The sequence below is a fragment of the Acanthochromis polyacanthus genome, chromosome 6, assembly GCF_021347895.1.
Source record: "Acanthochromis polyacanthus isolate Apoly-LR-REF ecotype Palm Island chromosome 6, KAUST_Apoly_ChrSc, whole genome shotgun sequence".
NCBI classification, from domain to species: Eukaryota; Metazoa; Chordata; class Actinopteri; family Pomacentridae; genus Acanthochromis; species Acanthochromis polyacanthus.
This window is the reverse complement of record NC_067118.1, coordinates 25,101,029-25,127,672: the sequence shown is the minus strand read 5'-3', so window position 1 is coordinate 25,127,672 and position 26,644 is coordinate 25,101,029. Positions and strand designations below refer to the sequence as shown.

The 26,644-nt window shown below is 39.3% G+C and overlaps 2 protein-coding genes across 4 annotated transcripts in view; one reads left to right on the top strand and one right to left on the bottom strand.

Moving 5' to 3' along the window:
• Positions 1 to 2,124: 2,124 nt before the first annotated feature.
• sdf4 (stromal cell derived factor 4) lies at positions 2,125 to 8,371 on the bottom strand. 2 transcript variants are annotated; one of them, XM_022190168.2, is made up of 7 exons: positions 8,138 to 8,371; positions 6,778 to 7,094; positions 5,938 to 6,074; positions 5,728 to 5,841; positions 5,436 to 5,594; positions 4,306 to 4,481; positions 2,125 to 3,572 (listed from the first exon to the last, which is right to left on the bottom strand). In XM_022190168.2, exons 2-7 carry the CDS (start codon positions 7,086 to 7,088, stop codon positions 3,396 to 3,398), a joined length of 1,074 nt encoding a protein of 357 aa, XP_022045860.1. In that variant the 5' UTR covers positions 7,089 to 7,094; positions 8,138 to 8,371; the 3' UTR covers positions 2,125 to 3,395. The 2 variants fall into 2 exon arrangements, with proteins under 2 accessions (XP_022045860.1, XP_022045859.1); XM_022190167.2 differs by having other exon boundaries at positions 8,010 to 8,151.
• Positions 8,372 to 10,851: 2,480 nt separating this feature from the next.
• The window catches only part of c1qtnf12 (C1q and TNF related 12), a 208,054-nt gene continuing 192,261 nt past the window's right edge, over positions 10,852 to 26,644 (top strand). The window contains exons 1-5 of one of the 2 annotated variants that reach the window (XM_051949907.1): positions 10,852 to 11,999; positions 23,297 to 23,401; positions 23,513 to 23,624; positions 23,813 to 23,997; positions 25,506 to 25,614. In XM_051949907.1, coding sequence (XP_051805867.1) covers positions 11,820 to 11,999; positions 23,297 to 23,401; positions 23,513 to 23,624; positions 23,813 to 23,997; positions 25,506 to 25,614 — 691 coding nt within the window. In that variant the 5' untranslated portion in view covers positions 10,852 to 11,819. The remainder of the gene's footprint in view (positions 12,000 to 23,296; positions 23,402 to 23,512; positions 23,625 to 23,812; positions 23,998 to 25,505; positions 25,615 to 26,644) is intronic. The other variant, XM_022190169.2, reaches the window with a different exon arrangement.

The following is a 26,644-nucleotide window of genomic DNA, read 5'->3' as shown; positions in this document are numbered from 1 at the left end:
CTGAAATTTTCAGAATTTGGGCTGTAAAAAGCCTCGCCAGGTTTTTTTGCATCTTTAAGTGGTTATTTCTCAGCCTCTAGACATACCAGAGAGCTGTGAGTTGGTAAACAAGGCCTCTGCATGTAGCTAGTGCCCCACAAACATCCCCAGGTGTTTCCCTACACTCTGCAGGCCATGGGGGCTTGTTAAAAATGCTACAAATTAAGAGATACCTACTCACGAGTGGAGTTTAGGACCTTAAAAGTACTAGAAATACTGCACAGAAGTGTTCTAACACCCCTGGGTTCCATTCTACACAAACTTGTGTGATAACTTAGCAAACTGGAGCTTTCTAGGTACCTCAGTTTGGAAAATATGAGCTCCCAAAGTTGGTCGAGATTTTTAATTGGCTATTTTTGGGGGCAAAAATCTCAGTGTGGGACAGGTACCAGAGACCCCAAATTTCTCTACAAGACAGTTCCATCTGTCTTCTATCACTGTCCAAAAAACCAGCAGGGTTATATTTGTAGTTACTGAGATATTCTTACTCAAAATGGCATGGGTAATGTCAAAATCGTTTTTGCTTTTCAGTACTTTAAATTGGGATACAAGTATTATTAGTCATTCCAATCGTAGTATTATGTATGTTTTGTTCTTTTTGAAATGTTAGTTGTTAAAGGTGACTACCTTCAAAAAGTGTAATGGTATAACTTAGGTATACCTAAGTTATAACTTAGGTATAGGTTCTTTTGCTTGTAACATGGCATTGTACAATTAAATTTAACGTGTAATCCCACCGCACTGTTACTGTAAAATTCAACATTATTGTTATTTTTAAATTAATCAACCATAAACTACTACAGAGCTCCCTGAATTCAAGTTAGTACATTTAATTTGTATGTGTATGTTATAATACATGTATGCATTGCAAATGGGTGTCAACATGTCATTACACTTTTTGAAGGTAGTCACCTTTAACAACTAACATTTCAAAATGAACAAAACATACATAATACTACCATTGGAATGATTACTAATGCTTGTATCCCAATTAATAAAAAATGATCTTGCACTTAGCACAGGTGTGTGTTATGCATGTGTTTGTACGGACGTGTGACATAAATACGTAGCAGGCGGCGGGAATTGATGGGACTTGGAAACACCCCCACAATTTAATCAATTGTTCCTTGCATCATTTCCGACGGATAAGTCCTGGTGGATGTGTAGTAGGATCGCAATCATGATCGTCAGCAGGCAGCTGACAGCAGTCACTTGTTGTCATAGTTACAGTGATGCCGTGTTGCTATCTCGCAGTGATACGGAAATCTTTAACAAATCTGTGGATCCAAACTATAAGCTGTCTAATCAAGTGGTCCTTGTGTCATTTCTGACCTTCCCTGAAAATTTCATACAAATCCGTTATTCCGTTTTTGAGTAGTGTTGCTAAGAGACAGATTCACAGAAGGACAAACGTATGGCGATCGTCACATAACTCTGCCGCGTTCCTGGGCGGGGTAATAAACGTTATTTTATGAAAACCTTTTGATAAGCTGGTACTTAGAAAACATTGCACATGTTGATTCCAAATTTTGCACTTTTTGTAAAGTAAGTGATAACAGAAATTCTATTTCTGGGAATTTTCACACGAAAAAATTATCAAAATGTTCTGTGAATTTTTGGAAAGCGCATGTCCAGGAATGACTACAAAAAAATTTCCAAGTCACTGAATATCCCTTGGAATACAATTAGAACATCATTTAGAAATAGAATATGGCACAAATCTGCCTAGAGCAGGTTGTCTTTAAAAACTGAGTGACTGCATGAAAGATACTAGTGAGAAGGCCACCAGAACCACTATGACTCTTCTGAAGGAGGAGAGAAAAGTACTTTTTTGTAAACTCTCATCAATAAGGGCAAATTATACTCACCATGATTTCATGTTGAAAAGTAATAAAAAAGGAGGAAACTTCTAAGGAGGGTATAGACATGTCACTGTTTCTGACTTAAAATGCCAACTTAACTGACCTTAATGTTTGTTGGTACTGAAATGTGGGATGACTGTTTTTTCTTCACAAGATCAAGACAATAAGATTACATAATTATTAGCCTTAAAAATCATTAAACATTAAATAAACCCATGTACTCTTTAGTTGATAAGAAACATTTATTGTTTACTGTTGTATTTGCAGTACGTTTTATAAAGCTGTCACATTCTGTTATAATAAATCTTATTTTACAATCAGTCAAAGATTGCAGCAGGATCTATGATCCCAACACTCCACAGGTTATTGAGAATCGCAACAAAACTCAGGAATGTGACTCCGTAGTTTGTCCATGCATTTGAAACAATTATATGGAGAGCATTCAAAATTTTGCACGCAAAAAAACAAAACAACCAAGACAAGAACTGAGTAAGTACAAACCTGTGAGGCCTTCAAAAATGCAGCTGATCCAAATTAAACTGCTCAAATAAATAGAACTATCTTCCTCCACATCTGAACTAAACATGAATTACAGTGCTTGTAGTGAAGAACTTAGCACACGGCTGCATTCAGAGAGGATGCTTTGTCCTGATACACTAAGGTGAAACTACTAATGTTGATAATGGCTGAATCCCATTTAGGTGCTAACATTATTGGTGACACCTGTGCTTTTCCTTCAGTTGGTCAAAATATCACATCCACCGTTCTCATATATTAATATCTTTTCGTACATTTTGTGCATCTGATGTTAATGAAAGGCTGTGCTACGTAGAACTATGTTACTGAGGTTGCTTTTAAAATATTTTATACACAATTATTACCCTGTTAATGAGTAATCTGGAAGGACGGATGCTACCTATTATGAGAACTAGTGAAACTGTACACCAACAACAACAAAATCTTCTTTTGAATTTTGGGAATGAAGCGGTAACACGTATCTTGTGTCACCAATATACTCTTTTAATATCTCTCTAAGGTTTGCACCTTTCACCAGCATTATATTCCAATCTCACAGCGGTATGTGACATATGTGAATATTTACATTGTATACACACACATCCTGCAGAACAAATAGCTGGCCAAGCTGGCAGTCTCTCTCACTGCTGCACCAGCAACAGAAAATGTATTCTCGACTTAAAATTCCTCATATACACACATTTCACAATAAAACACAAATAAATCTGGGGTAGTTGCAGTGCCTCAAATTTCTGGAAAACATTTAAAAGTCCAATGGCACATAGAGGCCAGACTCTCTTTAAAGGTCTGGGGTTGAAGGAGGGATTTCTTAACTGGAGTCAGCAGTGAAAGAGGCAGCTGATGCTAGGCTTTTGAACACAGAATTGCACACTAGAACATCTGATCAGTGGGCCGCCCCCCCCTCCCAGGCTTGTCCCTGAAGCAGATGTTGGAGAGAAGGGGAGAATGAACCTGTCTTCAGAACTCCTCATGCACATTTCTGGCATAATCCATGAGTTTGCTTCCTGTGAAATATTCACTGTACTTGAGAATCTCGTCCAGCTCCAGGTTGTGATTCTGGTTCTCGTCTGCGACAGCAATCATCTGCTTGGCTTCATTCAAAGCGTTGTGCTCGTTCATTGGGTCCATGTACTCCTGCAAGACGATTCAGAGGGAGAACGAAATACACTGTGAGGGGCAATTCAGTCTCAATTCAGTCTCACAAGACAAAGATGTATTTATAAAGTGCCTGACAGTCGAACTTCCAGCTTATAGATGGAAGAGAAATTTCATAAGTTTCCCACAATTTTTTTACATGTTTTTTTTGTAACAAAAGTAAAATCAACAGTTATTAAGTGAAGGGCAAAAGGTCAATTTTATTTATTTAAAATTAAACTAACAACACAAATGTGCAAAAACATCTTGACATTTAATTCTGAAATTCAATCTTAAAATATCATCAGGTTTTTAAATGATAAAAAAAAAACTACATGTATTTTATTTACTTTTTAAATCTTCCATTGGTTACATCATCAGTTTCTTCATTTATTAGTGGCCCACTTATTTATTTATTTTTTTAACTAGTGGGTGGGAGGGTGGCACGATTGGTTGTTTCTGCATACTGAACTGCTAAATTACATTTTTTGTGTCCCTTTAAAAAAAAACAAATAAAATCACATACAGTATCTAAAAACTATAAATAAATTTTGCATCTTTATTTTTTTATGTTTTGTTGTTTGTTATTTTTCCCTTAAATTGAGGAGAGGTCTGTAGTTCAGTGAACTATTGTAGCAGGATGGATACACACTTACTACAAAAATGCTTTTCCAATATAAAGGATCAAAAAATATGAGGCACCAAACCAACAAGACTACTTATTGTTTTTTACCTCCAGTTCCTCCATAGTTACGATGCCATCACGGTCTGAATCAATGACCTCCTCGAACTCCTTCTTCCTCTCTCTGACCCAGTCATCGTCAATGTCCTGAGCCTGCTGGTTCTCCACGGTGCCCACGGGTAAAGAGATGAACTCAGACAGGGTCAGTTTCTTATCACCATCCTGATCTGCAAGAGAAGCACAATAAACCTGGAATTTATACTCTGTAGTGGTCAAATTCACTTACAATAATAAGCATTCATTTTATTAATGTTTAGTCAAACAACACTGAAGATGCAACATTTGGCATTTTAGCATTAAGTATACAAAATAATACATGTATTTAATACAACAGCACTAGTCTACGTACTCCTTATCAGTGTTTTTTCATTGGCCAAGCTGATTAATTAACAATTAACTAACAATAATTCTGATAACTCAGTAATTTTAAAGAAAAGTAAATAAATTAGCAGCCTCCTTTAATTTTATTTGCAGATTTTTTTTTAGCTTTTCTTTGTTTTATGAGTCATTTTTGGGCTTAAATCAATCATGTGGAGGACACAATTTTTAATCAAGAGGTGCTGCAGGTTACAGTAATGCTTGCTTGTGCAGACAGAAAGACCAAAGAGTAAGAAGGGAGGAGGAAGACATTTGAATGACCCAGTAACTTGATCCATACCAGCCGAGCCTGCTTTATCAGTGTATAATAGGAGAGTGAACCCACACTGAGGTGTAATATTTCCAAGCACTGACACAAAACCAGGTTTAGAACACAGTTCTCTGCATGTAAACAGAGATGCTAATGGTTAAATATACAACACCTTCAGTGCTGTCTAAAATACTTTAAACCTGCTATCACTCTTTGAAATTCAAACAAGGGAATATATTGTGTAGAGACATGTATGTTATTTAGTATGTACATTAATGTAGGCTTCATTCATTCATTAATATTATTAATGTGTTCTTTCATTGTTTTCTGTCATTTTTAAATTTTAAAGACAGAAATGAGGTGTTTCAGTATGTTTCAGCTCAATGGTTTGGTTTTCATTTGCTCTCATCATGAAAATGCAGCAGGCAGCTGTTTCCAGTCTAGGTTAATACACTGAAGCTCAGTATTTAGTCAGTGGCTGAGTGAAGTGTACCTAAGTCCCGTACAATCTCCTTGACCATGTATTTGAGCATGCCCCTGCTGTGTTCAGGATGAAGGAAAGACAGGAACTCCTGCTCATCCAGCAGCTGGTCAGCTGGAGGGTTGTCAGCCTGAAACCAGCGGTCCTTCAGGCTCTCCAAGACTTCCTGAGCTGCAATCATGAAGATACGAAGAATATCAACAACTCCAACAGATCTAACTGGAAGACTGGAGCGTGTGTTCTCGGATGTACCAGTTATAACCACCTTTGATAAAAAATTACAGCGTCATCCTTCTGCACTTACTTTCCTCATCCAGTTTCAGATCCTCATTATTCTTTATTTTCTCAGCAACTTCTTTTTCATCGAAACCTTTGCTGGCCAGAAACTTGACCCTGTATTCATCCCACGTCACGTGACCTACAGACAAAGCGTGGATTCAGATTTGGAATTTGACTAAAACGTGATTAGCTTGGAGCACAGTACTGCAACAGACAGCAGATGCGACTCCCTCACCATCACCGTCTGGATCGACAGCACGGAAACTGTTCTTGTTCTCCTTCATGGCCTCCTGAAAGTGCTCCTCTGTCTTCTCCATAATCCAGCGCTGCATCTCTTTTGCACTCACACTCCTGTCCTTGTTGAAGTCAACTCTGTGAGGACAGAATTTACAAAAATAAACTGACTGTTAAAGTAGCTCAAAGTTAGTGAATTTCAATGCTGCAATGGCTCCATACGATTTATAATCATCAACTATTGCAGGTGTTTAGTTTAGTTGTGCCCATTTGAGTTACTTTTGTTTACACTTCAGTTTTCACTGTTTTATTTTGTTGCATTTTCGACATCATATAATGAATTTGAAGCTACAGTTTTGAGTATTTTGAGAGTATTTGCCAAGTACTGTGTTTAGTGAAAAAGAACATTTGCCAAATTAATAAAAAAAAAATACCTGCTTAAAATATGGCATCACAAAGCAAAGAAAAATATTCATAGCTTGCTTGTTTTTTTATTTACTTAAGTACATTTTTTTCTTTGAATACAACAACATTTATGTTTGGCATCGTGTTTTTGACAGTCGTCTTTCTATATATGGAACGTGTCTTCTACAATGACAAGCATGACACAGCGGAATTTCACAACCACATTACCCTTCACTTTATCAGTACGTGTGTGTTTTGCAATACTACGACATTGTGACAAACCCTAAGCACATCTTAATCAAACGTACCTCCAGCCTCTCATAACAGCAACACAGTTATTTTTTTCTATGGCCTGCACCTCTTAGTTATCGAGTGTTCAGGTATTTGACATTTCTTCATGCTGCCTGCATTTCAGAGAATCAAAAGTGTGTCGTACTTGGTGAAGATTTCAATAAGCTTCTTCCTGTTTCTCCGTGGCTCTGAGTCCTCTTCAAACTCCTCCATCTCTTTCCCTAGAAAAACTTCCTGATGGAAGTCCTTGTTAAGGTGTCCATCCCTCTCCATCTTCAGTCCATTCAGGTGGTCAGGGGGAAGAATCTCGTTCTCATCCTTGCCAGCTGGAGACTTGTCTTTAGAGGCTGACATGTTGGCTGGACGTGCATGTACGTCCATGGTATGAAGGAGGACATAAAACAGCAGACACACAGCCAGGAGGTTTCTGCACCACAGCTTTCGCCAAACAGCCATGATTGCCTGTAGAAGAGAAATTGTAAAAGTAAATGATTAGTTGAGTAAACTAACTCTTAGTACAATGCTAAGTGAGACAAAAGCATTATATTGTTCCTGCAAGTCATCAAGTGTGGTGCTGCCTAGACTTCAATACTAAGTTCTTGCCTGATCTGAGTATCCAGAAAGTGAACACAACCACTAGGGATCACATTTACACCTTGACCATATGCATCACAATACTGGTGGGGATGAGCCAAACAAAGCCTAATGCTCTAAATTCAAATTAGCCAAAGTGACTTCATTCCTTATTCTGTTGTACCCTTTGCCCTTATATTATTGTGGTTTTATTCAGAATTGTCGTTTTAGTCATTGTGTTTTACATATACCTTTATCTCACTGGCTGCTATTCTTAATTGTACACCACTTTGATTCAACTCTTATAAATGAATTTGACTTTGGTTAGACAAATTAACAAAACAAACTAGCAAGTGCACACTAGTTGGCAAACACCGCAACATCTGCTTTAAGTTATTTCTTTGCTAATTTAACATCACGAATAGAGAGTTAAGTAGTTAATGCTTCTACGGTGTGTTATGCCACGTAAGGTTATAACCCTGACCAACCTGGATACTGTTATCCATTATTTACATTATTAGTAGTTCATTATTTAATTATTCATTATTTATACATCATTTATTCGGCAGCATGAAACTACGTAAACCGAGAGGACTATCGGTTTTCTTAACACAAACACCGGTTAGCTCGCTATCCCCGTCACGTCGCTCGACTTATTTTATACAGTGACGCTGCTTCATGATGCTAAGCGGCTAGCACAAGCAGGCTAATAACAACATCACGGCTAACCTTAGCACTTCTTGGTCACCAAGTGGTCTAAATATTAATAATAAAGCAGGACAACACTCGTAGAGATCCACCAACCTCACAGACACGAGTAAAAGCGGCACAGATTCAAAACACTCCGGGGAACGAGAGGTGGCTAGCAGCAGACAGTTGAGTTACCAGCTAGCTGACGTTCATATTAGCAGGGACTTCCTATTCCAACAAACCTGCAGTGGCTCAGATAAGGCAAGCTGTCAGAGTCCAGTTCCTGTACACGTGGCTCCTCTACCACACCCCCTGTCTCAAATGTGGGACAGGTCAGTCCACAGCAGCCCCGGAGAGACACCAGTCTGCGACAAAGTTGATGCGGATGTTCCTGTTGGTGTTAATTCACTCAAACCGTCAGTTGACGTTCCATTAGCTAGCCGCTAACGCCGCTCTGGTACATCTGTTAATTAACACAATTCACAGCGACAACTTCTGGTCAGCTGTTTCACTTTAAAACCCTGAATTTCACTAATACGTAAAACGATCCCCATTTAATAGTCTGTGTCCGTCTGCAGTTGGTTGTTTCTGGTCATATCGTGCAAATACACGGATCTTTATGTCCGAGTCCGTAGCAAAAGTATGTAATTTAAAAATTTAATCATTACATTTTTGCAACTTACAGGATGATTAATTCACTACTATCCCTATGTGCATAGTTCATCTATTTACAGACAGACAGACAGACAGATAGATAGACGATAGATATTGTTTGTTAGAACTAATTCTATATGACAGAAATAACTAGAAGCTAGTGAACAACCATCTGAATAATATATATTTAATATGTTAAAGTTATACATATTGTTTATAGACATAAGCTAATGATACATAGGTCAAATAGTCAGCTAAAGGTAATGGGCAAATTGCTGAAATAGGTAGAAGCCAAAGTAGTGTAAAGCAAAGACATAAAGGTAACGAATGAGTTGTTAAAATTGCTAGAAGTAGTAGATATTGTTTCTACATGAGTTAATAATACATAAGAATTCAAAATTCAAAAATCTCCGATCTCGTTATACACTGTATAATGACAATAAAGCATATTCTATTCTACTCTACTCAGCTCAAAATAATGAGTAACTGACTAAAATTAGTAGAAACTGACAAAGGTAATGAATAAATTGTTAAAATAGCTAAAAGCAGTGCCCTTTAAAAGCTAAAATTACTGAAACGCAGTTTAGTAAGGTAAAGGTAATGAGTAAGTTGCTAATAGTAATGCATACATTGTTAAAATAGCTAAAAGTTATGGCTTTTGATTGCTAGACTTCATTTAAAACAGTTCAAATCACTAAAGGCAATGATAAACAGCTAAAACTGATGCACAATTTGTTACATTAGCTAAAAGCTACAATATTAATAAATAAACGTAATTAACAACTAAATGTTATTCATAAATGGTTGAAAGTAATGCTTATATTGCATACAATATCTAATAGTGATGTATAGATTGTTTAAATTGCTAAAAGTAAATAATATTAAAGTGATATGTATATTGCTTGCTGAAAGTAATATATAACACTTAAAATAGTTAAAAGTAATGCAATAACTGTTTAAACTGATAAGAGTGAGGGGTACGTTAGCTAAAATTAAAGAAGACTTATTCAAATAGTTTGCTAAAAAAATATAACTTGAAGATAATTGATAGCTGAATGAAATGCATTAATTAGTAATTGATACTGATTGTGATCTAATTAGAAACAGTTCAGATCACTAAAAGTAATAGATAAATAGATAAATGTAATACATGAATTGTTCAAATACCTTAAAGTATAGATTTGCTAGCTAAAACTAATGAAAAACACTCCAAATAGCTAGAAATTTTCAATAACTTATTGAAATTACAACATTTAATGAATACATTCTTTAAATGGATTTTAAAAAAATATGGATAATAATAGCAAAAGTAATGACTAAATATTTAAAATACAATGAAATACTACACTTGAAATACTAACTAAAAACTGATGCAAAGCTGCCCAGAATACAAAAACAGGTGACAGGCAGAAAGCATACATGTGGCAAAACTCCTAAACATTTTTTTTCTAGTTAAATTCAACTCTGTATTTTGAAGGTGTTGCTCTGTTATCAGAGTTGAACTTGACGCTTCATGGCTGCAGCTGCAGACAGATGTGCAGCGGATACAGGAACCGGGATCACCAGTTAGGAGCCATGCTGAAAAGCTACTGGTGTGCTATTTGCACTTCAAGCTACTGCCTCTGGATGTCACTGTATTAAAATGTAATAATGGCAAACAGACAAATAGCAGTCCAGTCAAAAGATGTAAAGAAATAAATACATAGGTCTGGGAAGGCACTCATGAGCAAACATGTTATTTATCCTAATAAGAGTATGAAAGGGCTGAATTCCTTTTGGACACATGAGCTTATTGTAGGACTACCCAGAGCAACAATTTGATCACATCAGTCATAGGTTATTTACTGAAACCTGCAATTTACACGAGTTGAAATCTAAATTTTGCCTTAACGCTTTTCCTCCTGGAGCACTCAGGAGAGGGAGACATCAACACTGAATAAAGCAAACAGTGCTACATGTCCAAGTCCTTCGGCCAGTTTTCAAACAACAGATTACTCAAGATAATGCCTTAAAATCACCAAAAAAAGTGCATAAATTTGTCTCTGTTTCCAGTGTGGATCTAAACACCGGGCTTTGGTAGAGTTGGCTAGTAGTAAGCCAAAATGACAGATACACAACTTTACGTACACTTCACACACACGACTTGTCTGCCAAAGAACCTCTTCAGCTTGAGCATTTCATCTATGAGATAAAACAGAGCTGAACAGGCGAGGGATGTTGCCAATAGAGAGACGCAAGGGAGAGAGAGAGGGAGAGGGGCAGGGGGAGGGAGAATGGGTGATGATAAAACTCCACTGTGAGCCCTCCTGTAAGCTCAGTCAGAGAGCAAAGGAGCAACTGAGACCAGAGGAGCAGGGAGTGCAGCAGGCAAAGAGGAACCTACCATCTCTGCTCATGGACTTGTTGGGACAGTCAGCAGGCAGCACCTGAGAGGCAGAGGAGCTCATACCTGCAGACTTATATGTTTTGTGATAGGAAGCGGTTTATACTTCAAGGAGAAAAGAAGACTGTGCATAGATAAATACTGGACCTCATCCATCTCCTCCTGAGCTTTGTTCTCTCCGCATCCCTGTGGACTCACGGTGTGCCAGCAGACACGCCGGTCTGACCTGCATCTGTAGATGAAAGCCCAACTTGTGCGGATCGTGCAGCTTTTCCAGCTACCACCCCAGTGTGCTGGAGCCTGGATCCACTGCTCAGTGTGAGAGGCAGCGGGAGAGAGCGAGGGAAAAAGAGAAGATTGCCATCCATCTCCAGCCCCCACGGCCCACCCTCAGGTTCGGACGCCCCTCCTCTCTGCCTCTTCTTTTGCCCCCTGTACCCCCCACCACCACCACCACCACCACCACTGCTACCACACCCCACCCCCTCCAACACCTCACCCCCCAACAGAGCAGAAAGCGTGAAAAATCTCACTAATGGGTTTATTTGCTGTCAGATCTGCGCCGATCTGTCATTCCCTTGGACCATTCTGCTTGACACATTTCATAGTTGAGTAAGCCTTCTGGCTTTCTGGCTAGACTTAACAGTGCCCCTGCAACGTTGCGCTGGCTGAGAGCTCATCAACAGAGGAGCGACGGCGGCAGCAGTCAGTCTGACAGTCTCTTGGACAGGGAGTCCCTGAAGCTGCATTCCTCCAGTCTCCCTCTCTCCCCGACTTTGCGAACCTTGTGGGCATCCTCAGCTTCTGTTAACCACACAGCTGGTCCTCCCCCAGAAGATTTGGGTTGCTTCTGCAGGGATTCTGGGGCTGATCGAAAGAGTGTGAAGATGTGGTGTGGGGCTGGGCCTCTGGCCGTGGTGGCTGCAGTGTTTTGGACTCAGTGTGTCCTTTTGGATGGGGTGGACGCCAAGAAGGAGAGAAAAAGGCCAAAGGAGGCCACTCCACAACACACTGAGACGTACAATGCAACTCTGTCCAACAGTGAAGAGGTCGGTGGAAGCATCAAGGTAGTAAATAATTTTTTTTAATAAAGTATAAATTGATAGTTGAAATATATTTTCTACAAATGTATAAGCTTTAGATTAAACTTTGAGGTTACCTTGCAGATATATGTGCAGTTTTCTTGTTAGCACAGGCTGTATGGAGATGAAATAACGTGTGGCAAAGGTAACAGCTTGGACAGGACAGGTGTGCCCCACCAGGTCAACCTAAGACAGTTTGACGGACCAAAATGTGTTAAACACAAAATGGATGACTTCCGGAGGAATGCAAGGAATGTGGACATCTAAAGGCTGATCAATGCATCAATTAGTGCGCGCTGTGGTTGTCTGCCACCAATTTTCCAGCTTCAAGAGAAAGCGAGATAATATATTTAAAGGCAGCTCTTCACTGTAGCAAGAAAGGTAGCTATGAACTAAATAATTTTAAATGGAAAAATAGAACATTTAGAGTTTCTATTTTCTAGTGAGACTTGTGGAAAAATGTTGTTTTCGTTGGAAACATACTTCTCTTACAAAACGGCATTGCTGTGGTACACTTCCATTTTCAGGAGCAACAGTTGGCCCTTGACTCTGTTATTTATTGGTTTATTGCTGGTGTTGCATATTTGAGAGGGGTTTCCAACAGGGTGTTTGTTTTGCTTTCAGCCCACCCATTATGTTGGCATTCTCATGTAACCCTCACTGCCCTATATACCAGCCTTCACTTCTGCTCCCACCAGGCAGTCTGGCAGTAACCTCCACCACCTTTCCCCCACCTTGAAGCCTCGCAGTGAGGTCTCCTTTGTATCTTTAAGGACACTTTGTAGGTGGTTGTGGTCTGGTGGTGTTTATTTGACTTGGTTCGCTCTGTAAAAGCAGCAGCTATGAAGGATGACCTTGTATCAACCCTGAAGCTTGCCGAAGATTGCACCCCACTGGGATCGCTCTCCTCTGGGAGCAGGGTGTCTTCACAGTGCCTTATAGGCCGTGATGTAATTCCTGGGAAAGTTAGGTGGGCAGATATTTAAAGACCTGTGGCGATGTTGTTCCCAGCCCATTGATTCTGTCATTCACAGGCCTAGTCTGACTCCGCTGTGTCTACGACATCCGATAGGGGCGGTGTGGCCCTGAAAACTGGGGCAGCATGCCGTGTAAGCCCCTCACAAAGCCCCATAGAAAGGGTCCTGAAAGGGAACACCTCGGTGAGGATTAGCCCCCTGTGCCTCCCTCTCTGACATTCTTTTCATCTCATCTCCCACAATCAGACGGTAATGACATAATCACTCTTAAGACGCAGTGTTATGCCAGAGAGTGTCTTTGCCAAACATTGTCACCTCTGATGGAACCTGAGATTTAAGCTTGACATCTGTGGAAGTGGTTGTATTCAAGGTTGCATTTGTTGGTGCCACTCAATCTGGGTTTCTGTTTAAGGGAATAAAAGAAAGAAAAGAAAAAAGCATGCCACACACTAAGAAAAGTGGTAAACTTGCTTTTCTTGGGTAGTTTGTAAGTTTATCCTATTACACATCTGTTAGGTCTCAGAGAAAACAACACGTCCATTGGAGCTGTCTTGGCAAGCAATTTGTATTCTCAAACAAGCCAAACATTTACTCTCCAAATTTACATTTTTTTCCCTTGTGCCCAGTGGAAACAGTTCTAATGATGGCATTCGCTTTCTATCTGACCAATCCCGTGTGTGGGCTGCTGGCAGCATGGAGTCGAACTCTGCATTCCTCTGGAGATTTTCCATTTGAAAGTGATCACAACAGTGAGGTGTGGAGTTGTGCTGCGAGTGGAATTTTTTTAATGAGATGATGAACATTTTGAACAACGGTGATCCCTGTGAACCATCACGTTGTGCATTTTTAGAGCAGTGTGTCAAAGGTGTGAGCCTTATTGCTCTCCACTCAAAAGATGAGAGGAATCTGTCACTGTTGAGAGCGGTGAGGGATCTGTGATGGCTATAATGGAAGGAGTCAAGTCAAACATCACGCCTGGTGTGTTGAGTAACGGCTGGGTGAAGCCTGAGGCAAGGGTTTTTGTTTCCTCTCTCTCATCCTTAGTGATGATTAATGCAATGACTTGTGGGACCTTTTGGATCAACCTACACATAACAGACAAGGCCAAGTCCCAAAGGAAACAGGGCCACTGTGAGAGCACACACCTTTCACACACTATCAATGGTGTGAACTACTTCGAGTCTGTGGGGCATGCAGCAAAGTCTGCTTTCCACAGGCCAGACAAAGGTTACGCTTATATAACATTGCAAAATAACCTAATTAAGGTGACTGAAAGAGAGTGAACAAGAAACAAATGATCAACAGTCAATAAATCTGAAATGTACAAGTAAAATAAACCATGGTGTTGCATTGTGGTTTTACAGCAGAGACATAGAGCTGCTCTTTTATTTGGATTTTGTTTCATTTACAACAGCTTCAGATTGATGCGAGATTTATTGAAATCCCTTAATCTTGCCTGATTCTTATCATGTGCTGAATTTCTGCTGCACTTTACAGGAAACTTGTCAACTGTGGCTTCGCGTAATAACAACTGTAGTGCTCATTTGTTTGCATAAGGTTTTATGTTGTTATTGACAGCAGAGAACAATGTTGACGATTCATCCCACAGATGCATATAAAGTGCAGCAATGTAGGAAACTGTACAATATTAGTGCTTAATTTTATGTGTAACAAGATTGAATTACATTTTTAACGGAACAGTATGTAAAATTTAGGGGGGTCGATTTATTAAGATGGAATATAGTATTCATAATTATGGTTTTATTAGTGTATGGTCACCTTTAATTCCTGTAAATTCTTCTGTTTTTGCTAGTGTACAATGGACATTTCATGAAAACGAATAGCCACTTGAGGTTGGCTTCAAAAGTGAGTCAATTCCCATAGACAAACCAGACTTACAACCTGGTACAAAAACAGTTTTGGTCTTTATAGCTAATTTACTGATTCCCTACAACGATACAAGGGGTAAGTTTTTATGTAACACTGGTTTGAATTATATTCAGACTTCAATCATGTATAATTAAGACCATGACTGCTTTGAATGGCAGGCAGTGCTGTCATAGGACATAGTCTTGGACCCAACTCAGCTTCAGTCATGCTCCACCTCTGCTAATTTTTGGATTATCCAAGAATTAGGAGGAGTCAGACATTGCCAATATGGCGACAACCAAAACCACCATGCTGAGCTTTGAAACCATTCTTTGGGAAACCTGTGGGTGATGTCACGGACGGTTCTTCCATCTTCATTAACAGTCAACGGTTTTCACGTCGAAGTGACAGACACCATGAGTTGTCCCACACCCTGCAACCCAACAGATACCACTAAATCCTGCGTACAGATCCTTTAACATCTTGGGAACTAAGCTCATTCACATGATGATCAACTAATAGGTGGTTGGCTTAGCTTAGTTTGGCTCGAAGACTGGAAACAGATAAAAACATAGAGCCAGAGGTTACACAATCTGCCTCTTCGCATCCATAAAGTCATCAATTTACAAGTAAAAACACTTTACATCATGTCTGTTTATTCTGTACAATTTTTTCATATTGAATTTTATTAAATATTATTAAATATTGTTGACATTGTGGTTCTGTCAGACAGAGCCAGGCCAGCTCTTTCCCCCTGTATCCAGTCTTTATGCTATGCTGAGGTAACTATCAGCAGCTACAATCAGATTTAGTATACCGTCAGCTCAAGAAGTTGGACAAACTCTTGGCAAGAAAACAAGCACAACATTCTCTGGTATTGCCTTCATATCAAACATTTTTGAGTTTCAGTTTTACAGTTGTATTTTATACCTTTGCTCCCTGTTTGTGTCACCATTTATTTTATTGCTCCAAGTGCTTGTGACATCATTTGCTCAATTAGTTGCACAAAAATATAAAATGAAGTACAGTATGTATTTATGTACCATCGTCCAGAACCACAAATGAATCATATAAAAGGAGGAGGATCTAAGACCTCCTACCTTAATGTTCTGCCCACAGTCAAACCATGTGGCAAACCTGTACCTGAGATGGAACTGAAACACTGGTGCTTTTCAACAGCTCATTTTACCTACCACAGGGAAAATGAGCACTCACTCCAATTTCAAAGCTATAATTTGTACACAAAACAGATGTGACACAGCGATCAAAGTTTCTCTCAGCTTATATTGCCTTTTAATATCGAGAGGAACCCGAGGTTGTCTCTGCCGATATCTTCAACATAAACACAAATTTACTCACTTTCTCTCACACAAAAGAAATGCACCTTTGTTGGGACAACAGTAAAGTTGTTGGAAACAGCAACTTAAAATGAGAAACACGTTCAGCTGTATCATTATATAACAACTACATTTCATTTACACTTCCAAATGTGTTCCTTTGTCGAGCTAATAACAGCATTCTCTCAGTGTGACAGAGTAATTATGTTTTGCACACGGTGCTTGAAAATTGAGTAATAATACAGTGAAAAGTAGGCAGAGTCAACATTGCATGCCTAACTGTATTTAGCTCTTTGGCGATAAATCCTCAAGGCAGTCTTTGTCTGTGAAGTGCAGCGGTGGGGAACACGGGGGTGGATGCATGACGACTGGGATGCACGCAGGTTAGCAGGAACCCCTCGTCCCACACAGCCCGGGGATCCCTGCCTCCCGGGGCGGCATTGGCTCAGCGTTAGGCCCTTCCACCCATGCATGGATGACTGCACAGGGAGCAGTACAGCAATGTAAAAACAAGGGATTATAGTCGGCTCTCCATCATCCTGTCCAACCTTAAACCTGCATGTGCAACATTTTTATCAGCAGCGAAAACTTTCATGTCGTCCGCTGTGTACGAACAGGTAGAAAAACAGATAACACTCCAGTGAAAATGAGATAAGTTCCACTGTACACGGGGAAGAATTCAGGAGCTGCCTGCAGAGGAGTAGAGTTTCAGTATCTGGTTGCAGCCCCAGAGACATGTTTTAACAGTTGTGTTTGTGTTTTTGGTGGCATGTTGCCCCAGGGAAATATTTCCCATTTTATTGCTTCAAATAAATTCAAGCTAATTTTCCCCAAACTACATGACAAACACAGTTAAAGCAGTGCATGTAGAAGAGTTATTTATGCACATCCAAGTCATTCTTTTCTTGATAATAAAATAAGGTTTTCTGTGAATGCTCAACAATGATTATAACTGATTTACTAATTGATCCAAAAACTGTAAATTCACTGTGCTAAAAATAATCTCTCTACACTTTTTTATTGCAAGCTGTGGGTACCTGGCACAATGAGTGTAAGAAAGTATACCCACTCAAATAATAAAAGGTAGAATTTTTAGGGCACTTACAAGTCAATATTCCCTCTTTATGTAACTTTCTGCATTAGCTCAGCTACAGTTCAGAAGCAAATGTGCATTCACTTGTCAGCCATAGTTAGTTTTCAGATCAAGAATTTACATAAAAGACAGACAAGCTGCAAACATTTTTGGCATTTCCAACTCAGACGTTTTGCCTCTAAGCTTCTCAGATGAGCTCATACTGTGTGAGGCCCATGTCCAAAGTATGAATACAAATTTGTGCAGAAAATCTTAGCCTGTGTTTCTTTATTCCCACCCCATAAATTTCTCTTGACTGCTGATATTTTTTGCAACCCTTCCACAAAATTACCTAACAGTAAACAAATAATTTAAAAAACAAACAAAAAAGAAAATAGCTTTGACCAACTACAACTAACACTCTCATAAATAATAATGTAGCAATCAGATGTGCATTTTTTCTTATAATACCTCCGTACAAATGAGATACAATGTGTTAATTCTTGAGCTTTTAGGCGGATTTAGCTACCTTTGGAAATGGCCAGGTTAGCTGTTTTTCTCTGTGTCCAGTCCTTATGCTAAGCTAAGCTAACTAGTTGCTGGCTACAGCTTCATATTTAGCAACCAGAGAAGAGAGACATATCAGGCTATGAGCTATTTACTAAAATGTTTAAGTCTTCTTGTAAGTAAAGTTTTGGGTGCAAGAAAATTGCCTGTGCGGTATTTTAATGTGTAGCATTGACACGAGTACATTTTAAATATATTTTGCTGAGATTTGCTTGACCTTTTAAGGGAGCGTTTTCGTCTGTTTTTCACTTAAATATTTAACCACTGCCAGTTAGCTTAGCTTTGCATAGCATAAACCTTCAATTTGATGTTTTTATGTGAATCTAAATACATTGCATTTTTTGTATGTATTAAACAAATGATATATAAGTTAATAACTGAGATTTAAAGGTTCTGGAAGGGGGATTTTGTCAGCCTTAGCCATAGCCATGAGTTTTCACTTCTCAAACAGAAGACTACAGGTGGCTATATATTTAGCAGCCAGTGAAGATGATAGCTAGATAGATAGATAGATAGACAGACAGACAGACAGACAGACAGACAGACAGACAGACAGACAGACAGACAGACAGACAGACAGACAGATAGATAGATAGATAGATAGATAGATAGATAGATAGATAGATAGATAGATAGATAGAGACTTTATTTATCCCCATAGGGAAATTGTTGATATTAACCCTCTTTCTTCTTCTTCTTCTTCTTCAAAAAAGCAAATAAGCATATTAACTGAAGTACTGAACTATTCCTTTAAGTAAAACTTTAGATTATAATGTAGTAGAGCAACATGTGCAAAGGTACTTTTGCTTTAGTAACGATCTGGAACCGCCTTGTACCTGTGGACACAATGCATTTCATTTTCAAGACCTGAGCCTCAGTGATGTGAAGTGATTTACAGCCCCATCAACGAGGATAAACAGTGTCTACAAGATTTAACGTTTCTCACCTTTAGACAGAATACCTGACACATTCTCGCAGTCCGTGCTGGAAAGGCGTGCGCTCACACCTGCTGACAGACGAGGCCACTTTGAGGCACTCACATCGTGGTGATCAAAGCCAGAGCCCTGGTGTTCTTCATCAGCTCTCAGACTGATACCTGGATCTGCTCCCTCCCCACTTTGTTCACGACTTGTACGTGCTGATACGGAGCTATGCGAGGGAATCCATAGTTTACTTTACACCACAGTAAATAGCAGCAAGTGAGAGATTGAATGCTCTGACAGGTTTCTCTGTGTCATCAAGCAATATGGTTTTCATGTCTGCATGCGTGGAGTCTTTGAAGTTCTCGGCCGAGACAGACGCCCACCTGCATACAATGAATCAGACAATTTTTGGCAAGTGGTGTGAGCCATGCCAGCCGTCACTAGTGCATGTGTCTGACTGATAGTACACATAGGCAAGTAAAAAAACAGTGTGTCTAAAGGTAAGAGCTAAGCATTCCTTAAGCTGATGATTAAATTATTTATACAATGATTTGCTGTTATGTTTTGCTCAGAAATGAAGGTAATAATTACCTTGGTCATAGCCTTTCTTCCCTGAGCACAGAAAATCCTTCAGGGCAAGGGTTGAATGGTTTAATTACAATGGCGTGTGTTAAAGAGGATAACAAGCTCAGAGAATGGCTGATTTCCTGGCAATGATATGCTGTCTTTTTTATTTTTACATAGGGAATGGATAAGATGTGTAATTACAATTCACATGTGGGCCGACTTAAAAAGATAAGGCAGTCATCTGTGACACTGACTTCAGAACAAATGTTCACCGCCACCGGCTTTCAAAACTACCTCATCATAAGTGTGTTTTAGATCGAACTGAGTAAGAGTTTTATTTAATCACCACCACAGACAAAGAAGCACCACGTGGACCTTCACTCATCAACATGTTAATATTCATGTAAGCTCATAGAACGGATATTGTAAAGCAGCAGTTCCATATTTCAGATATTCAAATAAGAAAATTGAAGCTACTTTTATGTTTAAAGGATAAATCAGAGAGAGCAGCTGGTTGGCATCATCAGTTTTTTTCTTCCTCAATGGGAACACAGAGAAACTTTCAAAACTTCTCTCAAGTGTCTCATAGGATCCATGGTTTTGGCGTCAGCTGTGAGCCTGTTTCTGACTAAATTTGGTGGTATTTTTTCAGGTGGAAATTACAAAAAGTAGCCTTTTTGCGTAGGAGGTTAAATTACATTGAACGGCTGACTTTGGCTAATATAAGGTATCTATGTCTGTTTGATTTTCCATGTTATTAGGCAGAGACATCTGAGTTTGCCTAAACACAACTTAGATGTTGATGTACAAGCTACAAATCTGTAATTAAATTTCCAATATGACACGACACCCACATTTAAACTTTGGGTTTTGTATGTATAAAACAAACAAAATATAATATATTGCTCAGTGAGTTTCATAAGTGCTGGTAGGCAGCCTTTCTTCACTTTGCAGAGCCAGGCTAGGCTCCAGTGTTCAAGCTAAGCAAAGTTAACCTGCTAATGGCCTTAGCATATTTAGTTGACAAATATGGGAATGATATCAATCTTTCACTTAAATTTACATTTCCTTTTAAATCTTATAGAACTGCAAAAATGCCAAATTTAAGCCTAAACTGTTTAGATAGAGGCATCCATGCACTTAGAACAACCAAATCTCAAGCAATCTCAAAATGACTAATTTCACACAATCTACTAAAACCTAGTTAATGCTCAAGACACCTATAGATACACTTCCCTTCTGTCTAGCTAACAATAATTCAAGGTTCTTGGCAAGACAAGGCAAGTGACTATTTACTCTAATAATGAAATAGTCCTTTAAGTTCTAAAAACAACACTAATTAGATTTTCTACCTAAATATAGGATTGTTACATGAGGTTAGATCTGTAGTCTTTGCAGTGTATGCTAACAAATATGAAAAATTGGCATGGCAAAGGAAAAAGCATTTTATCCAGCAGGCCTCCAGCCTTATGGAAACAGTATTGAGTGGCGTAAAAGTACTCTTGACCAAATCAGGCTCGCTTTTATCTGTTTCCAAGCCTCAAAATCACAACAAAAACACAGAGTGATCCGACATGCAGCCAGCGCAGCGCTTGTTAAGTTGTTTATTTTGTCTTCTGTCAGAGAGAGGAGAAAGCCAGACAGAGAGTGAGGGTGCTGCAAATCCCAAACATAAAAAACACACTTTTATTCCAGCATATTGAAAAGACAAACAAGGAGTGACTTTGTTGCGGTGGAACAAGAGGCAAGTCTTTAACAGTGAAGAAAGGGGCATGTTGGTTTAGCAGATAAGTGATCCGTGTCCTGCTGCCAAACCTAAACAAATTCCATTTCAGACAGCTCACCTCCATGCCTCGTCTTTATCTCCTCTTCTATCTCAACTGAAGGCTCTTGACATCTGAGGAAGGGTTAGGGTAAGATCTGAGCTTGCTGTAATTGGAATTCATTCAGACTCACATTTTAGCAAAATGAAAACAAGCGATTTGTAGCACTAAGCATAAAAATGCTGCTTCCAGAGCCCTTCTTGATTTCTTATCTGCTGAACAGATCCCAGGCTCCCATACAGTAATTCATCATAAATGAGTTATTTCAGAGCATACACCCTGATTAAAAAACAGACTCACTATCTACAACATACCCCAGCCTTGTATACATTCTGTATATACTTTTGTTATCTTGCTTATTAAAATTTCCATCATTACGTTACTCACACGAACAGCACACGAACAGCATTAATAAAAGAAAACACCAGTATGTCTCTGTGTGAGGGAGAAAGTGTTGGCCACTTTGACATGTTGTTATAAACTACAGTAATTGAGGCCTGCGGTCCACAGAATCACACATAGACGGGCAGACTCATTTTTCACCAGGGTGCTCATGGAAATTTTCATGTGCTGTAAAAAATAACTTGACAAGGTTTGTTTACATTCATCTGAGCCTGTTGGGCAAACAAGACATGACGTGGCACCTGAGTGAATGATCTGGAATGAAAAAAATAAGCACAAAATGAAGCTTTCAGTGGAGAATGGTGACTGATGGCACATTGAGAAGCCTTGCAGTCAACCAGGGAGGGGAGACAGAAGGAAAGAGGTTTCCCTGTTTGACCTTTGGTGGTGTCTGGCTCCATTTAATTGTATCTTAGGGCAAGCTTTTCCAAAGATAGTTTATAGGAACAAGTAATGGCACATTTGACTCGGGTCGCTTGCATTGTATCCAGCCGTGAAAAATTGCATAAACACAAAATGCATAATTATCTCATAAACGGCACATTCTCTACAAGCTTACAATACTGCAGTGCTTTTTAACTGATATTAGGTCACCTGACATCACTTGAATTGTTCTTGATTATGCCATAATTTTCCTTGATAGTCTAATTCATAAATCTGTAGAACTTTTGTCACCCCCTTCTGTCAGTGAGAGTAATTACACAAATATTAATTACTCATGCTTAGTAAATGCTTTTCTGAGATTGTAATTCTTCTTCTGGAGCATCAGAAACGTTTCACGGACAGTTTATACGTTTTTCTGAAATACTCCTACTTGTATCTCGACAGTCGCTCTCCTCTACACTGACTCAGTCTGTGCTGGTTGACATAAAACACATCGCCAGAATGTTAACGCTGACACCAGATTTAAAACTGCAAAATACAGAGAGATTAACTGGTTACTTAAAAGCTAAATAAGCATTGTGTGAACTTTTGACAAGGGCTTGAATGGAATTGATGTTTATTTATATGTGTAAGATAGATGAAACCTTTATTGAGCCCGCAGCAGGGAAATTTTCAAAGTTCTGCCCTCCAGCTTTAAATGATCATATTATACACATTAATAGATTTCTATTGTTATTTTAGGGGTCTACGGCCATATGTTTACATAACTTAATGGTCACTTTATTTGGTCATGCTGTATATTGCTACAGTACCTCTTTCCAGCCTGTGTCTGAAATGCTATGTTTTAGGTTGTCTTTTTGAGGACGTCCTTCCTGAAAAAGCTCAGTTGCCACACATGGGTCAATTAATCAGACAAAAGATAAGTAATGCTGGTTGTGTACCATATTCCCAACCAGACAAAAGATAGGTAATGTTGGTTGTGTACCATATTCCCACACATCTGAGTGAAAGCAAAGAGACTTAGCCCAGGCAGATGCGGGTGTAGCGTGGAAATAATTTTCAGACTGTGGAAGTTGCTCATTCTTTGTTTGGGGGCTAAACTAGCCAGTAGACAGCTGTAATGCAAATGTTTTACAAGATTGTATAAATATAAAACAGAAGGTTGGAATTCAAAAGACGTGTTTTCTGTTGAACAGAATAAATCCCTTTGGCTTGGACTTTAGTTTGTATAACTTTACAGACCTTTTAAATGCATGAAAGCTATAACAATACAAGGATTACCCAAAAACAATAATCTAATCTCTTAGATACTCATATTGGCCCGATATTTTTACTTTGTTTATTTATTTTTTGTTCTACAGATTTCTGATCACCAGAGGGTGGATCCACTGGGATCATGGATGGATTTTGTTAAAAGACCAGTTGGAAACTTCCCTGGAAAGTGCCGCAAACGCAAACGGCCCCTGGTAAACTACAGTTTTTCAAACACTTGTGCTTTTACTCATCTCATGTACAGCACTTGATTTTCAGATCTAGTTTGATGCATGACAATGTTTTGTACATCTGTCTTCCATTAGCCAGGCCCACCTGGTCCTCCTGGTCCTCCTGGTCCCCAGGGACCTCCTGGCTCTCCTGGGGCTGAAGTGACCCAGGAGGTTCTTCTCCAGGAGTTCAAGGAGATGATTAAAGGTAGAAGCATGTTGATTTTATAGTCCAGGGACATTTCAGCTCCTCTTTAGGCTACAAGGTTCCTCTCTTGTCAATTTTGAAATAAAGACCTATATTTGCATCCACACAATTTTACTGCATCATCATGACAGAATAGTTTGAAATTTTCTCTGAAATCATTCTGCAGTGTAATAATCTGTTTTTGCCAGAGGCTACAGAGAGGAGAGCAGCAGCACTCGACAGACAAACCAGCCCCAGCCAGTTACCTACAGCCCTCCTCACCCTGGAGGGGATGACCTCCTACCGCCGAATAGAAGAGGCTTTCCACTGCAAGCTCAAGGGACCTGTGGTGGTGGACAAGAAGACTCTGGTGGAGCTCCAGAACTTTCAGACAGTAAGTTTGTTTAAAACTAAGCAAATGTTTATGAATTGGTTTGGTTTCTCTCCCTGTTTGAGGCTGAAAAAGTAAAGTTTCGGCTAATCCTCCTCTGCATGGTTCCATGCTTTGTGTCTGTGCCTGAGCGGTCTTTGAGAGTGTTTGGTACGGTAATCGTTGCTTATGTCGCTGCATGTGGGAGAATTATGAGCGGATCATCCCCTCACTGGTAACTGGCACTGGCAAAGCCTGCAGTGCCACTCTGAGACTCAGACTGCCTCTTTGGTCAAAAATATCTACTTTTTCAATTCTACACATCATGGGCGGCATACAAAAGGCACTCTGTCTCTGCCTTGGAATAAAGTGTGGAGAGGACAGAAATAGACACTGTTTGAAACAGCATGCTGTAGTGGAAGAACTATGCCCTGTTAGGATGGGCTGACAAGGCTGGAGGAGGGAGGATTAAGCAACACTATGTTCGTGAAGACGTGTTACTATGGCTTAGGAAAAGTTATGTTTCAAAGTAAATGCAGAGTCAGAAGTTAAGAGGCACAGAATGAAGAACATAAGGACATAGAGGATTAAAATGGGCCATTATCAGCCACACACAAATACAGTTTACTTTCATTTCTACATATAGGATCCGATCAATTCCTGTGCTTTAGAATGTGTGCAGTTATAAACATTTCTAACCTACTGTAGCTCTTCCTTAAGCCCTCTAGGATTTTGATTATCATTGCTCATTTCAGATTCTGCATGTTCTGCATTGATGGATACCAATTTTCTTGCTCATACAAACAATTCGTACAACTGCATATAGAACTTTCCCTGTGCCTGGTCACACCATCAAGTGGAATAGCAAAATTCCTCCATAGAGCTGCAAAAAACACATGGTTCAGCTAGAAGGTTGCAGTCCTCCACCAAATCCAATGCAGTCTTGCAGTTTTAAGAAGAGTGGCGTGAATCCACAACAAAATTTAATGCATTATTCGTTCACGTATGCTCCCCCTTCACACTAAATTTCATGGAAATTTTCCTGGTAGTTTTTGCATGAAGGGCAAACAAAGCTCTCTCGGCTTTATGTCTCCCACTAAGGGGACAATAAGTTCTCTTGTTTAATAAACCTTCTTCTTTACAGAAGTTAATACTCAGAGGAGGTTAAAAAAAGTGAAATGCAGTTAATAAGCCACACTAGCTTCCTCCATTATGACTCCACTTTTGTCCGTTTGCCAAGACGGCTTGCTGTTGGTCGTCACTGCAAACTAGCCAGTCAGAATTCAGAAAAATGATTGAGTTTACTTGCAGTGATTTAACCGCACAACCATCTTAGCAACACTTTCTGATTTTATGAACGGTGGTTTAACTATGACTTTAGGATTAGTCCTGCTAAAGTGTCCTTGAGTACGACCCGAAGCATCTACCATGTGCTCTGCAGTTGAGCTTTTCTTTTCAGGTCTCAGCTGAAGGATCAATTCATTGTTGCCATCAAATGTTCACACAATAATACAGTTTTCGTTTGTTTTCAGCCACCGGCTAAAGGCGCCTTCCTCAGAGGGTCAGGAATGGACCAGTCTACAGGGAGGTTCACAGCTCCCATCACTGGGATCTACCAGTTCTCCGCTAACGTCCACATTGGTAACTCTCATATAATGGAGTATTACATACACTGAAGCCCTGCAGACCACATGAGGGTTAAAGTGTTTACACTGCTGCTGGATGATCGCATATCCAGTTACATCCTCTTTTAATGGTAGTGGTGCCAACAAATAGCTGTATTTTGATACAGAGAGAAGAGGCATTTGAGGTTGGAGGGATGGTGGTTGTGGCATAAGTTAGATCACTTTCAGAAAACTGGAGTTTCAGTCCTATCTGCGACCAAAACTTTTATATAAATGTTTGACTTAACTTATTTTTATTGAGGTTTTTACTTGTTAACTTGCATTTTTAGTCACTGTTTGGTTAGATTGAAGAAAAGGTTTAAGTTTGTGTTATAACACACCCCTTTGTTATGCTAGCCACATGTTACAAAGCTCAGTTTTTTAGGTTTCCAGGGTGACTGTTTCACCAAAGAAAATGCATTGATTTACTTTCAGTTTAACAATGATAATATTGTTATCACTACAACATGCCTTCTGGCCTACTAACATGTGCAGTACAGTGACCACTAGTGATATCTATGAGTGTGATGACAATCGTTTACAACCATCTAATGTGCTGAAATGGTCAGAATCAGGCGAAACTGTTCAACTTAGCCTGTTATAAGTGTCACTGGTGCAGAGAATTTAGTGACAAGCATTGCCTAAAATAGTCACAGAACACTTTTGAGTCTGCTGAATTTTGTGTGCTATTATTTAAAGAATGTTATAGTCTGTAAAATTTAAATCCTAGTTGATATGGCAACAACTATGGTCACTGGGAATAATAATAAATATGTTTTAATGCGGCAGAACACAGACATCTGGTAGCAGACATCCACTGAACGACCTCTTGATCAGCAATACGACAAGATGAACAACTGGAGTAGAAGTTTATAGTGCAGCCAAACAAACTCCATTTGTTCAATGAAGAACTCATCCCTGCTACGAGCAGCTGTGATATGATTTTATGCAAACAAATGAAAGGCGATGGTTGTCTCGCAGGAAAAAGCTGCAGCTCTTCGTGCAAT

Bases quoted from the DNA above. Each gene is read 5' to 3' on its own strand.
- sdf4 (XM_022190168.2), bottom strand. From the start codon at position 7,088: ATGGCTGTTTGGCGAAAGCTGTGGTGCAGAAACCTCCTGGCTGTGTGT. The intron at 6,075-6,777 runs GTACGACACACT...CTGTCCTCACAG, and splicing joins CTTATTGAAATCTTCACCAA to AGTTGACTTCAACAAGGACA. The intron at 5,842-5,937 runs GTGAGGGAGTCG...CTTTGTCTGTAG, and splicing joins TGTCGATCCAGACGGTGATG to GTCACGTGACGTGGGATGAA.